Source organism: Anomalospiza imberbis, chromosome 38 (assembly GCF_031753505.1).
Source record: "Anomalospiza imberbis isolate Cuckoo-Finch-1a 21T00152 chromosome 38, ASM3175350v1, whole genome shotgun sequence".
NCBI lineage: Eukaryota > Metazoa > Chordata > Aves > Passeriformes > Viduidae > Anomalospiza > Anomalospiza imberbis.
Window position 1 is genome coordinate 542874 of NC_089718.1, and position 14890 is coordinate 557763.

At 46.4% G+C, this 14890-nt stretch overlaps 1 protein-coding gene across 1 annotated transcript; it reads right to left on the reverse strand.

Moving 5' to 3' along the window:
- Positions 1-8229: 8229 nt before the first annotated feature.
- LOC137464187 (RNA polymerase II elongation factor ELL2-like) lies at positions 8230-14378 on the reverse strand. The gene is made up of 6 exons (XM_068175504.1): positions 14232-14378; positions 13237-13490; positions 11429-11553; positions 11205-11295; positions 9621-9891; positions 8230-8900 (listed from the first exon to the last, which is right to left on the reverse strand). The coding sequence occupies exons 1-6, from the start codon at positions 14350-14352 to the stop codon at positions 8536-8538; spliced, it is 1227 nt and encodes a 408-aa protein (XP_068031605.1). The 5' UTR covers positions 14353-14378; the 3' UTR covers positions 8230-8535.
- Between the last annotated feature and the right edge of the window lie 512 nt (positions 14379-14890).

Genomic DNA, 14890 nt, shown 5'->3' on the forward strand with positions numbered 1-14890 from the left:
ATCATGTCACAATCGTCTCCTGAGTTTGAAAAACCTCCACTGTGTCACAGTGGCTCCTTGGTTCGATGTGGTTCTATTAGGCACCAATGGAATCCTTGCTTTCTTCATGTCACAATGCCTCCTTGTCTCCATGTGGCCTTACCTCTGAGTTCAATCCTCTTCCATCATGTCATAATAGTCTCCTTGGATTGAAAAAGCTCTACAGAGTGTCACCATGGCTCCTCTGTTCCATGTGGCATTACCTCTTGGTTTAATCTTCTTCCATCATGTCACAATGGTCTCCTTGGTCTGAAAAAGCTCCAGAGTGTCACAGTGGCCTCTTGGCTCCATGCGCCATGTGGTTCTGTTGTGTCACAATGGAATCCTTGGTTTCTTCATGTCAAAACGACTCCTTGGATGCATGTGGCCATACCTGTAAGTTCAATCATCCTCCATCATGTCACAATCGTCTCCTGAGATTTAAAAAACTCCACTCTGTCACAGTGACTCCTTGGTTCGATGTGGTTCTATTAGGCACCACTGGAATCCTTGCTTTTTTCATGTCAAAATGCCTCCTTTTCTCCATTTGGCCTTACCTCTGAGTTCAACTTCCATCATGTCCCAATAATCTCCTTGGATTGCAAAGCTCTACAGTGTCACCCTGGCTCCTCATTTTAATGTGGCCTTACCTGTGAGTTCAATCATCTTCCATCATGTCACAATCGTCTCCTGAGTTTGAAGAACCTCCACTGTGTCACAGTGGCTCCTTGGTTCCATGTGGTTTTATTAGGCACCACTGGAATCCTTGCTTTCTTCATGTCACAATGCCTCCTTGGCTCCATGTGGCCTTACCTCTGAGTTCAATCATCTGCCATCATGTCATAATAGTCTCCTTGGATTGCAAAGCTCTACAGTGTCACCCTGGCTCCTCATTTTAATGTGGCCTTACCTGTGAGTTCAATCATCTTCCATCATGTCACAATCGTCTCCTGAGTTTGAAAAAACCCCACTGTGTCACAATGGCTCCTTGGTTCCATGAGGTTCACTTAGGCCACAGTGGAATCCTTGCTTTCGTCATGTCACAATGGCTCCATGGCTCCCTGTGGCCTTACCTGTTGGTTTAATCTTCTTCCATTATGTCACAATGGTCTCCTTGGTCTGAAAAAGGTCCAATGTGTCACAGTGGCCTCGTGGTTCCATGCGCCATGTGGTCCTGTTGTGTCACAATGGAGTCCTTGCTTTCTTCATATCAAAACGACTCCTTGGCTCCATTTTTCCTTATTTCTGATTTCAATCATCTTCCATCATGTCACAATAATCTCCTTGGTTTGAGAAAGCTACAGAGTGTCACCATGGTGCCATGATTCCATGTGGCCTTACCTGTTGGTTCAATCATCTTCCACCATGTCACAATGGTCTCCTTGGTTTCCAAAAGCTCCATTGTGTCACAGTGGCCCCTTGGTTCCATGCAGTTCTGTCATGTCGCAATGTTAACCGTGCTTTCTTCATGTCACAATGGCCCTTGGCTCCTTGTGTCCTTACCTGTTGGTTTCAGCATCTTCCATCATGTCACAATGACTTCTTGGTCGGAAAAAGCTCCACTGTGTAACTGTGGCCCCTTGGTTCCATGCGCCATGTGGTCCTGTCATGTCACAATGGATGGAGTCCTTGCTTTCCTTTGTGTGAAAAAGGCTGCTTGGCTCCATGTGGCCTTGCCTGTTGGTTTATTCTTCTTCTGTCATGTCACAATGGTCTCCTTGGTCTGAAAAAGCTCCAATGTGTCACAGTGGCCTCTTGGTTCCATGCGCCATGTGGTTCTGTCGTGTCACAATGGAGCACTTTCTTTCTTCGTGTCAAAACGATTCCTTGACTGCATGTGGCCATACCTGTGAGTTCAATCATCTTCCATCATGTCACAATGGTCTCCTTGGTCTGAAAAAGCTCCACTGTGTCACAGTGGCTCCTTGGTTCCATGTGGTTCTGTTAGGCCACAGTGGAATCCTGACTTTCTTCATGTCACAATGCCTCCTTGGCTCCATTTGGCCTTACCTCTGAGTTCAATCATCTTCCATCATGTCCCAATAATCTCCTTGGTTTGAGAAAGCTACAGAATGTCACCATGGCGCCATGATTCCATGTGGGCTTACCTGTTGGTTCAATCATCTTCCACCATGTCACAATGACTTCTTGGTCTCAAAAACCTCCACTGTGTCACAGTGGCTCCTTGGTTCCATGTGGTTCAGTTGGGCCACAGTGGAATCCTTGCTTTCTTCATGTCACAATGCCTCCTTGGCTCCATTTGGCCTTACCTCGGAGTTCAATCATCTTCCATCACTTCACAATAATCTCCTTGGTTTGACAAAGCTCCAGAGTGTCACCATGGCGCCATGATCCTATGTGGCCTTACCTGTCGCTTCAATCATCTTCCACCATCTCAAAATTGACTCCTTGGTTTCCAAAAGCACCACTGTGTCACAGTGGCCCATGGGTTCCATGCGGTTCCGTTGTGTCACAATTGCAACCTTTCTTCATTTTACAATGGCTCCTTGGCTCCATGCGGTCTTACCTGTTATTATAATCATCTTCCATCATGTCACAATAATTCCTTTTTCTGAAAAAGCTCCACTGTGTCGCAGTGGCTCCTTAGTTCCGGCGATTCTGCTGTTTTACAATGGAATCTTTGCTTTCTTTGTTTCATAATATCTCCTTGGCTGCATGCGGCCTTACCTGGTGGTTTAATCATCTTCCATCATGTCACAATGGACTCCTTTTTTTGAAAAAGCTCCACAATGTCACAGTGGCTCTTTGACTCCATGTGGACTTACCTTTGGGTTCAATCATCTTCCATCATGTCAATATGGTCTCTATGGTTTCAAAAAGCTCCACAGTGCACAGGTGTCCCATTGATCCATGCGGTTCTGTTGTATCACACTGGAATCCTTGATTTCTTCGTGTCACAATGGATCCTTGGCACCATATGGCCTTTCCTGTGAGTTTGATCATCTTGCATCACTTCGCAATGGTCTTCTTGGCCTGAAAAAGCTCAAATGTGTCACTGTGGCCCATTTGTTCCATGTGGTTCTGTTAGGCCACAGTGGGTGGGGGAGGGGAAGCCATGAGGCCTGGTTGAGGTGAGCTGAGGGGTAGAAGGACTGGAACCGAGCCAGCTCCTGTGGACGGAAGGGTGGAGAGAAGTGGAGATGTCTTTGTCATTCCCCCCTAGAGGGAAGAGACAGAGAGTCCGGACGGCACCTGTAACTTTGCTGGCGTGGAGGAGAAAGAGGAGGGGGGGGAAGGCGCCCAGCCTTGGCCTTGGGAATCGGCTGCTGGGCAGAGATTTCGGCCGTCCAGGGAGTCTGAACTTTTAACCCTTTCCTGAGAAATGAAAGCTTTGTAAAATATTACTCCTCCTTGATTTGAAGTAGAAGAGAGACAGTCTGGGATCCAAGATGATGGAAGAGGAAATTTTTGAGTTGTAAGGAGATGATGGAATGGCTTGTGGCTGGACTTTTCTTGTTAGCCATAGACTGAACCAAATTCTCCTGAGAGAGGCTGTACTTAGTGGGGTGCATTGGTAGGCCAAGAGACCTGTTTCAGTGACTACCAACAGAAGAATGGAGAGAAGAGAGGAAAGTTGAAGAGGGTGTGGAGAGGCCCTCAGTCTTCAGAGAAGAAGAAGAGAAGAAGATCTCTGTTCTTGCACCCTCTTCCACAGGGGAAAATAGGGGCGGGGGGGGGGACTGTAGTCCCGAGATGAGAAACTGAACTGTTATTTTTCTTGGTCCTTGGCAAAGCGTCCTTAAAGGAGGCCTATGAGCAGTCTGTCCATGCACGGTGGTGAGAGCACTGTGACATGGAAAGGAGAGTGTCACCATGGCAGCTGTTCTCCGGGCGGTTGCCATGTGTGACATGGAAACACAGGGGTGGCAATTGTGTTTCCTGGGGGGTATGTGGCACAGGAGAGACTCCCGTCTCCCTTGAAAGATTGAGTATTTGAATATCTGAAGGGTGGCAACTTGGTCAGGATCCTGGGTGGTGTCTCATCATGGGTTTGTTTGGAAATTAGGTGGGAGGAGGAGGGGTGTTCAGGGAGGTCTTCATCCTGGATTTAATGTTTGTAGTTTTCAAAGTAGTAGTAGTTTAATAAAGTTTTCTACCTAGTTATCAAGTTTGGGCCTGCTCTGCTCTGTTCCTGATCATATCTCACAGCAATTATTTAGGAAGGTGTAATTTCATGGCGGGCGCTGGAATTTTCCCAGTGTCAAACGATGACAGGTGCTTTTTCAGACCAAGGAGACCATCGTGACATGATGGAAGATCAGCAAAATCACAGGTAAGGCAATATGGTGCCATGGAGTCATTCTCAAACGAAGGAAGCAAGGATGCCATTTTGATACGACAGAACCGCATGGAACTAAGGGGACACTGTGACACAGTGGTGCTTTTTCAGACCAAGGAGACCATTGTGACATGGTGGAAGATGATTGAACCAACAGGTAAGGCCACATGGAGCCAAGGAGGCATTGTGACACGAAGAAAGCAAGGTTTCCATTGTGGCCTAACAGAACCACATTGAAACAAGGGGCCACTGTGACACATTGGAACTTTTTCATACAAAGGAGACCATTGTGACATGATGGAAGATGATCAAACTCACAGGTAAGGCCATATGGTGCCCAGGAGCCATTGTGACATGAAGAAAGCAAGAATTCCTAACAGAACCACATGGAACCAAGGGGCCATTGTGACACAGTGGAGCTTTTTCAGACCAAGGAGTCCATTGTGACATGATGGAAGGTGATCAAACTCACAGGTAAGGGCATATGGTCCCAAGGAGCCATTGTGACACGAAGAAAGCAAGGATGCCATTGTGATACAACAGAACCGCATGGAACCAATAGGCCACCTGTGCACCGTGGTGCTTCTTCAGACCAAGGAGTTCGTTGTGACGTGATGTAAGATGATAGAACTCACTGGAAAGGCCACATAGTGTCAAGGAGCCACGTGACACTGTGGAGCTTTTTGAAACCAAGGAGATATTTGGGACATGATGGAATATTATTGCACCCACATGTAAGGCTGCACGGATCAAAGAAGCCATTGTGACACGAAGAAACCAAGGATTCCAATGTGGAATACAGAACTGCATGGAAGGAAGGGGCCACGTCGATAAACAGAGGAACCCTTTGTGACATGATGGAAGATGATTGAATCCATGAGAAAAGACACATGGAGCCAAGGATCCATTGCGACACAGTGCAGCTTTTTCAGACCAAGTAGTTATTGTGACAGGATGGAAGATGATTAAACCAACAGGTAAGGCCGCATGGAGCCAAGGAGCCATTGTTATATGAAGAAAGGAAGGCTTCCCTTGTGACACAACAGAACCACATGGAACTAAGGGGCCTCTGCTCCAATACAAGGTTGCAGCAATTTCCAGAGTTTTTTACCATACACACACACGCACACGCACACACAATTCTCCCTCCCCTCCTGCCCTGCAAATACGATGAGGGGATGCAGCACCACTGCTGCAGCTGAGCCTGTGCAACTGCACTGCAGGAAGGGAGGGCCCGTCCGGGCCCAACCCTCCTCGGTGTTCATCTCAGCACTTCTCCCCACCTGGCCCATCTCCTCCTTTAGCTTTCTATCTCCCTAGTTCACATTTACTATTAAATCATGTCTGTGCTATTGACTCTGGCATATGGTCTTTCTTGCCCCTTAATTCATGCAGAGGCTTCTCTTAATCATCAAATCTTTACTCCATCATTATCCACAGTGGAGTTAGGAAAAGCTGCACATTGATACCTTCATTGAGATCCAAGGGACACTAGTGCTTCAGCCTCCCAAATTCTCTTCACATCTTTTTTGACATGGTAGTCTTCAGCACACGAGTGCTGTCATTGTAGAACTCAGAAATTTGTGTCTTTCTTGAACCTAAAGGGTGCAGGGGAAATGGAGCCGACATTTGGAGACAGGCAGGAAGTAGAATGGGATGTCAAAGCCAGCACCCAGGAAGAAGAGTGGCCACCAGGTGCTGGCTGGAGGTAACTGAGCTACTGCTCAGTCCTCTGCTTCTTGCTCATCACAGGACTGGTCAAGCTAGAAGCCCAAGGCCGTTTCTACAACAATAACAAAACAATTCATTAATCTCTGACCCGGATCAGGTTTTGCTCATGTTCTAAAAAAGCAGGATTTGTGAACTGGCAAAGGTTGAAAACACATGTTTTTTAAATAAAAATAGCTGTCAAACATGGAAGATCTCCAGGTAAATATCGGCTCTATTGCATTCCTAGTTTCTCATCTTAGAACATAGCAAGTCCTTCTCCAAGTCTACTGCTGAAAGGCTTTGGGAGGTAGACACTCCCTTCAGCAGCTCCAGCAAGGCCTCCCCCAAAGGGGAGGTCCAGTAAGTTTTATCTAGGTCCCAATTTCTGCTTGCACACACCAGGAAAAGACTCAGCTTTTGCTGTCAAACACCCACATGATTTACTGAAGAGGCACCTGGCTGTTTTAGAGTCTCATGTGTTAAAAACGAAATTAGCGCTTCACTATTAGAACCCAGGAGTACAGGGTTTGATGGTTGGTTGTGAATGCTCATCAAGATTAACAAAGACAGCAGTCACACGTCAAGAAACTCTTGTGCTTCTAGGTACAGTTGTCTTAAATCCAGCAAGAGTACAGGTTGTGATGGTTGATTGTGAATTCTCATCAGGATGAACAAAGACAGCAGCCACATGTCAAGAAACTCTTGTGCTTTTAGGTGCAGTTGTCTTAAATGCAGCAGGCTACCTGCTGTGCAGACTCAAAAGCTGTTGGCTAACAAGCCCTTAAATTTGTACAAGAGAGTTTCACAAGAGGTCACCAACAAGCCCTCACTGTTGCTCAGTGCCCTTCAATCATCTTTCAGCTCCTCCCAAGGACCTTCTCAAAGCTGCTGACTCACAAGCCACAACACATAGCCACAAGCTCCCCACACCCTCAGCAAACTTCCCAACTGAGGATGGAGTAGAACAGGACAGCCGTGTGTGCCCTGGCAGAGTGAGGGAGGAGAGAAATAGAGGCAGAGGAAGGACTGAGGGAATATCACCATTCTGCAGATCCTGTGTTGGTGCAGCCACGTGGATAGTGCAGAGCTGGAGTCAGCAATGAGAGTGACAGAGAGACAGGGACAAGAGAGCGAGAGGGCCCCATCTGCCCCGCCCTGGTGCAGCCTCTTATGGACAGGAGATTTTTCCTGCAGAGCCAGCCCTTTGAGGCCTTCTCCAGGGAATGGGTTGAGGGTGGGGACTGAGCTCAAGTCTTCACGCAGAGCAGAAATTTGGCTCAGGACAGTGCTGCTCCACCCCTGCAGGATCCTCTCATCACAGCCTTCCTGTCACAGCACTCAGAAAGTCTGAGGCAAAACACGCTTAGACCTGGTCCTGCACATTCACACCACAGCTTTTATACCACCAGCAAGTCTGCTGAAACTTAATACAGAGTACAGAATGTTAAAAATGCACAAAATACCTGAGCAGGTCTTGCTGGAGCATCTCTCTCAGAAGGCCCTGGAGATGTCGCTTGGCTGCTGCTGGTGGGGTTCTGAGATGGAGCTGTTTTTCTGTAAGGATGGTCCGATACTTCAAGTTACAAGGCCGAAATATCAACTGCCATAGTCCTTTCCTTGCAGACCTTCAGTGCCAGGACTCAAGGAAACAGCATGAGGCTGAGTTGAGGGAGCTTTAGGCAGGATATCAGGAAAACATTTGTGCCCCAGAGGGTGCTTGAGCACTGCAACAGGCTCCCCAGGCCAGTGGCCGCTGCAGCAAGGCTTCAGGAAGTGTTTGGACAGCACTCTTGGGCACCTGGTGTGATTCTTGTGGTGTCCTGTGCAGGGCCAGGGTCCTGGCAGGTCCCTGCTATCTCAGCATATTCTAAGAACCTAGGCTTCATTTCCCAGGGCTTTCTTCTGAAAAGGCTCTTTTCCTTCCCCAAAAGACTGAACTTACCTAGAAAGTATTAACTTCAAATTCGCTCGATCATTTTACTGTAGCCAGGCCAGTCAGTCTGAAGGGCTTGAAACAGATGCTCCTTCAGACTGAAGGAATTATCCTTTCCATTCAGGTCTGCAATCTACAGGCAGACATCTCAGAGAACAAATGTTCATTACACCTCTATGCAAACTACAGAAATCTAAATGGGCTACTTCAGTTGGGATGGCAAAACATGGCTCTCATTATATTGTGAATGTCTTCAGGGTGAAAAAATCCCTGCCACTCCCCTGGGCAAACACAGCAACAAACTTCACAGGTTCAGGGAATCAGTTCCTTAAAGCCACTGTAGGATCAACTGAAAGTGTATCCATGTTGAATTTGAGTCCTTTGACTAGGTTCCAAAACGCTTTTCCCTAGCTAAAGAGGAAATATTCCTATTTGATATATTAATGCTTGCATTATTCAGCAAAAGCCTATGTGGATGGGGAATATTTAGAAAGGAAGGAAGGATCTACTGCATCTTTCAATGGGTGTGCATTGTATGAAAGCCTATGAGAAGGAAATCCCAGTGGAACTTAACTCAAAGGAGTATTGGAAAAGTCTCTAATTTAAACAGGTGAGGAAGCAGTAAAATGATGAACAGCAGAATAGCATAACGGAAGAGGTGCTGGCACAAGCTCCACGATCTCACCTCCTGAAGGATTTTGCCAAGGGAATCCTTGTCCTTTTGCCTGACTCCATCTCTCTGCAGCCGAGCAATTAACTCTGGCTCCTTGTAATCCCTCAGAGCAAGTAAATGAATCACCCTGTCCCTGTAGGGTCGGCCGTAAACAGCAGCGCAACCGCTCCAGTCGATGTCTGCAAGTCTCACAGGCATCATCCTCTTCTTCTCAGGCACAGGACCTGAATTGCTTTGCTGGGCTCCTCTGACCTCTGCTTTTCCTCCTAAAGTGAGGGAAAACCAGAAACAAATAGTTCAAATTGGAGGTTTGGAGAAGGCAAGGAAGTTGATTCAAAAGGATGTACCAAGACTTTTAAGCCTCTATTTGTTCGGCATTTACAGATCTCCAAGAATCCAAACAGTAAAGCATTAAAAAGAAACCGTCATTAAAAGCTGGTAAAGGAGTGATACTGGATGGGAAGTTTTTATGAAAAATTATTTTTATGCATGATGCTTTTATATGATTTCCCCAGTTTGTAAGCTCAAGCATTGAGCTATATCTAGAATGACATGGACAGTGGGATTAAGTGCACCCTCAGCAGGTTTGCCAAACCCAGAGGCATGGGATGCCATCCGGAAGGACCAGGAAGTGAGGCCCTTGCAACCTCATCAGATTCAACAAGGCCTAGTGCAAAGTGCTGCATCTTTGGCGTTGGGGCATTCCCTGGCACCAAGACAGGCTTGGGGATGAAGGTGGGGAGGACTTGGAGGTGCCGGTGGAGGGGAGGTTAGATATGTCTAAAAAACCATACAGATATCCAGTAAAAAATGAAATGGAAGCATATCTAAAAGTGGTCCATCACTTTAATACCCTTTGCACTTGGACCGTGTGACTCCTTTTCTGCTTGGGTCCTGCACTCTCTGCTCATCTCTTTGGCTTTGCTCATGGCAAGCGAATTCCAAAGGATGGAGTTTTTTCACTCTGTCTAACTCTGTTTTCTCACCTTTGGAGTTGGGAGTCTTCCCCTGCACCCTGACAGGCACTGGGATTCCCGAGGGAGTCTGAATTTTATCTTTCTCTTGTAGCTCATGGGTGGAGGTGGAAATGGAGCTGACACTTGGAGACAGGTTCAAAGGTGAGCAGGATGTGGAAGGCAGGTCCAAGGAAGAAGGAGAGCGGCCACCAGCTGCTGGCTGGATATGACTGGGCTCTTGGTCAATCCTCTGCTTCTTGGTCATCACAGGACTGATAAAGGCAGAAGCCAGAGGCTGTTTCTGCAAAGATGATCCCAATTAGTTTTGCTCTGAAAAAGCAGCATTTCTGACCTGGCAATGGTTGAACACACACCTTTCTTACCTAAAACGGCCTGTCATACAAGGAGGTGCTGCAGCTAAATATGTTCGCTATTTCATTCCTACTTTCTCACCTGAGTATTCAGTGAGTCCTCCTCCAACTCTGTAGCTAAATGGCTTTGGGAGAAAGACATTCCCTTCAGCACCTCTATCAAAGGCTTCCCAAAAATGAGGAGCTCAGGTTGGCTTTATCTTGCTCCCTATTTCTGCTTAGACACGCCAGGAACACACTCAACTCTTGCTGTCACACACCCACACGATTCACTAAAGCAGCCCCAAGAAGCCGCCGGTGAGGTGCTGATCACAGCGTGTCCAGTGCAGAGATGATAACAACAACAGAGAGAAGCCCCAGTCTGGCTGCAGGTCTCATTGCTGCTGTTCTCCAGAGGAAACCCTGGGTCACAGCCTCTTCCCTACCAAGCACACGCTGCTCCCACCCGTGCACATCAGCAGCTCGGAGCAGGACTGCCAGACACGGCTCTGTGCCAGCCCGCTGACAGAAATGCTGTGGGCATGGAGGTAGGACATAAGGGGATGCTGGGCACTGCAGCATTTCCTGCTCGGGCTGGGAAAAGAGCTAGGGAAAACCAGAGCTGTGTCCTCCCTCCTGTTTAAAGAGAATTCTTTTAAGGCATAGAAAATATACCTTTCATGCAGTGTTTTCCAAGATTCTTTCAAACCTTTTTCCTTGCCCTCTTGTACTGGCCATCTCTTGATTTTAAGCCTGACAAGTCCAAGGTATTCCCTGTTGAATCAGAGTCCCCTCCTCACACACGGGATAGCCTGAATCAAAATGGGAGCCTAAATGCTGCGTAGGACAGAAAAACAAGTTTCCTACAAATGCCTCAGTACTGGAATTTGTCCTTATGCTAGACTTCCCTAAGATTTCTCTTCAAACAGTAGCACTGGCATTACTGTGCATGATTTAGGTACTAGAGCTGCCATATCGTCAAGAACCCTGCACAGACACAGCTAGGTACCAAAAACATGTCCACACCTTGTCCTTAGCAGAGTTTCCTATGCACCATAAGAAACAAGTCATGTGTGCAAGCTTGTTGCAGGCTTTGACATTGTAAGCATCTTGAAAAGTATACAGGAATCCCATTAGAAGTACACACTTCGGGTTTATATGATATAAAGACAACACTACTGCTTCATATCAGAGCTTGGACACCAAGAGCAAGTGGGATAAAACATCATCTAGGGTACAGAATGTTTAAAAATTCACAAAATACCTGAGCCGTTCTTGGTGGAGTATTTCTTTCAGAAGGTCCCAGAGATGGTGACTGGCTGGTGCTGGTGGCATTTGGAGATGGAGCTGTTTTTCTGTAAGGATGGTCCAACATTTCAGGTTACAAGGCAAAAATATCAGCAGTCATCGCTCTTTCCTCACAGCGAAAACAGACCTTCATTTCCCAGAGGGTTTTTTTGAAATGGCTGTTGTCCTGACTGAACTTACTGAAAAAGGGTCACCTCCAATGTCTTTCTATCTCTTTCACTGTAGCCAGGCCAATCAACCTGAATGTCTTTGAAGAAATGTTCCTTCAGACTGAAAGAATTCTCATTTGCATCCAGGCTGGCTGCCTATGGGCAGACATTTAAAACGTCAATATTCATTACACCTAAAGGCAGACTACAGATGTAAAACTGGTAGTGCAAAGCTAAAGCAAAGCTGAAATGAAAATCATGCACCAGTTTTCCAGGACTTTTGTTTGATGTGAAGAACAAAGCAGCTGTCATGTAAGAGGCAACAAGATTAAACAGGTGTTGTCCATTTGGGCTGTAGAAATTTGGATGTAAGTAAATGCCAAAGTGCTGCAAGCATGGAGGAAATGGACGCTATGAGAACCTCTCCCTGCACCAGAGATCCAGGTTTTTTGGTCTTTAACGCAGCTTTGAGAATCAAGGTACACTATGCCAGAACTCTCAGTTTTCACCATTTGAAATACATGGAGAGGCCAGGTTTTTCCTTTTCTTTTGAGTAGGACCTGGAGAACATCATCTCCATGAGCAAGTCCATATTTTTCCACCCTCAGGAGGACACCTGCTGCCCTCTTGTTTCACCCAGCTACATTGCCATGGCAGAGCACAGCCTGGACCTGTAACGGGGCATGTTTTCATCATCCCATGAAGCACCACAGGATGCTGGCATTTGTCTCTGCAAACAGAACTGCTTTTCTTTCTCAAGTGTCTGCTCAGAGGAAACTACAGCTTCCTATGGAACTCTTACAGGAGATAACCTACCTAGAGCTACACTTCAACAGCTTAAAAGTAACAAAGATACCCAGAATCAGGAATTCACTTCTTAAAAGCAGAACTAAGGCTGTGTTGGAAGAGAAGGAAGGCTGTGAGTATAAGAGCTCAGCAAGTTCTCCCTACTGGTTTTTCATGTATAGCAAAAAATAACACCACCTCCCCATGAAGTTAAGAAAAATGTGAATAACAGTTTCAGGATGTAGTGCTGTTCACAAAGCCCTTTCAGATTGCAAACCAGTATCTTGAGGCAGTTCACACAGCAAACAAAAAACTACTCCTTCAAAATCTCCTTAAACATTAACAAGAAGAAACAGAAAGGAGAATTTTCTTTCATCTCTTGCCCTCTAAGGAGCTGAGTTTTGAAATCTTACCATCGCTTTTTTCCTAGATAAAAAGGAAATATTGCTACTTGATACGTTAATGCTTGCATAATTCAGCAACAGCCTACACTGACGGGGACTATTGAACAAGGAAGGAAGCAGCCACTGCATCCTTCAGTCAATGTGAATCGGATGAATGGCTGTAATAAAGAAATACCAGTGGCACTAAAAGGACAACTGGAAAATTATGAGAAATAATAGGTGCCAAGGAAGTTGAAGACTCAATCCACACAAGAGCAAAGAAACTCTGTGCTCAAAGTTGGGCCACCACCTTTCTCATGTAGGATTTGCCTGGAACACCCTTCCCTGGAAGGCAACCCCCACAGACCCCAGTAGAAGCTTCATCAAGCAGTTTAACAGTGCAAGGAAAAGAGGGAGGGTTCAAATAAGGCATGAGAAGCAACAACATTACAAAGAATTTATCACTGCCAGCTATTCTAGAAAAACAACAACAAGTTTTGAGGATTTTTTTCTTTTTGTCACATGGACTTGCAGTTGGGTGGAAACTGGGTAAAACTGATGGGAAAATGTAAACAAGGAGCATTTCCTAAGCCTCTCATTAGATTCTAATTGAAACCTGAAGTAAGACTGCTAAGAGTTAGCATTACCGGCAACAGCTCCAGGATCTCACCTCCTGAAGGATCTTTCCAAGGGATTCCTTCTCCTTTTCCACAACTCCCTCCCTCTCTAAGCAGGCAAGTAGCTCTGACTTCTTGTAATTCTTCAGAGCCAGTAAATGAATCACCCTGTCTCTGATGGGTCGTTGAGAAACAGTACTGAAAGGTCTCTGGAAGAATTTTGCAGGGTTCGTGGGCATCGTTCTCTTTCTCTCGGGCACAAAATCTGGAGAGCTGTGTGGGGCTCTCCTGAGCTCTGGTATTTTCACTTCAGTAAAGAAAAAAACAGAAAACAAATTGTCAAATGGGGAGTGGGAGGAAGCAAGGTAGTTGACGCAAAAGGATGTACCAAGACTGTTGAAACTCTATTTGTTCAGAATTTATAGATCAGTACGAATCCAGACAGTAAAGCATTAGGAAGGAACAGTCATTAAAAATGCCATGTAAAGGAGTGATACTGGAGGGGAGGTATTTATGAAAAACTCTTTATATGCATGGTGGTTTTCATATGACTTCATATGATGTCCATAAGAATGATATGGACGGTGGGATTAAATGCACTTTTGGCAAGTTTGACAACACCAGAGGCCTGGGATGCCATCCAGAGGGACATGGAGAACCTTGGCAAGTAGGGCCCTGGGAACCTCATCAGATTCAACAAGGCCAAGGGCAAAGTGCTGCATCTTTGGGGTTGGGACATGGCCTGTCCCTGCTGGGCAGGGATGCTGCGATGGGATGGAGCGGCTGGGATGAAGGTGGGGAGGACTTGGGGGTGCTGGTGGATGAGAGGCTGGGCATGAGCTGGCAACGTGTGCTGGCAGCCCAGAAAGGCAACCGTGTCCTGGGCTGCATCAGGTGAATCGTGGCCAGCAGGTCAAGGGAGGGGATATGACGCAGCAGGCGCTGTTTTGAAACCAGGAACTCCTGCTTAGTGGCTGATGGAGACTTCATGCGTATTGGTGAGAAATCCGGGAGCTTTGTCCCTGCCATCACACACACGGAGACTGACCTTTCTTTACACGCTCCTTCAGTCTTTCAATGTAGGTCAAATTTTTAATGCCTTTCTCCACTTCCTGTTCCTTGGACCATGCCTCTCTGCTATTTGTCTGCAAACCTAATTGCACAAACATCACACACTTCAATTATTGAGAACACTGTAAACATGCCAGTTGTCGAGTGAAGACACTACTAATGTTTGAGAAGTTCAATCCAATGTGGATAGAGAAACTTCCCACAGCATTCAAACAAAACACCTCCTAAAACCATACCCCTGAATGACTTCTAAAGAAAATTACCTGAAACCATAACCAAGCATTAAGATGAAAATTAGGTAAGAGTTCTTCACCCAGAGGGTGATCAGGCATTGGGACAGGCTCCCCACAAGGCTGCTCAGGGTACCAGGTCCACCAGAGCTCAGAAAACATTTGGACAAGTTCCACAGGCACCTGGTGGGATTCTTGGGGACAGAGCTGCACTTGCATATCCTTGTGGATCCCTTCCAACTCTGATTCTGATTCTCTGTCTGTGACAAAGCCCAGTCCCTAACTGGTACTGCATGGAGCATGTTGCAAAGGCACCCTGTACCCTACCAGCAACCAGACCTGTCTCACCTGAGTTTCTCTGTGCCAGCCTAAAGCCAAAGCGGCACCAAGTTCCACAATTGTCTCA

Excerpts from the sequence above, each read along its gene's own strand:
- LOC137464187 (XM_068175504.1), bottom strand. The coding sequence starts at position 14,352 with ATGTTTGTGCAATTAGGTTTGCAGACAAATAGCAGAGAGGCATGGTCC. Across the intron at positions 13,491-14,231 it reads GAAGGAGCGTGTAAAGAAAG|TGAAAATACCAGAGCTCAGG; the intron begins GTCAGTCTCCGT and ends TCTTTACTGAAG. Across the intron at positions 11,296-11,428 it reads TTGGAGGTGACCCTTTTTCA|AAAAACAGCTCCATCTCCAA; the intron begins GTAAGTTCAGTC and ends CCATCCTTACAG.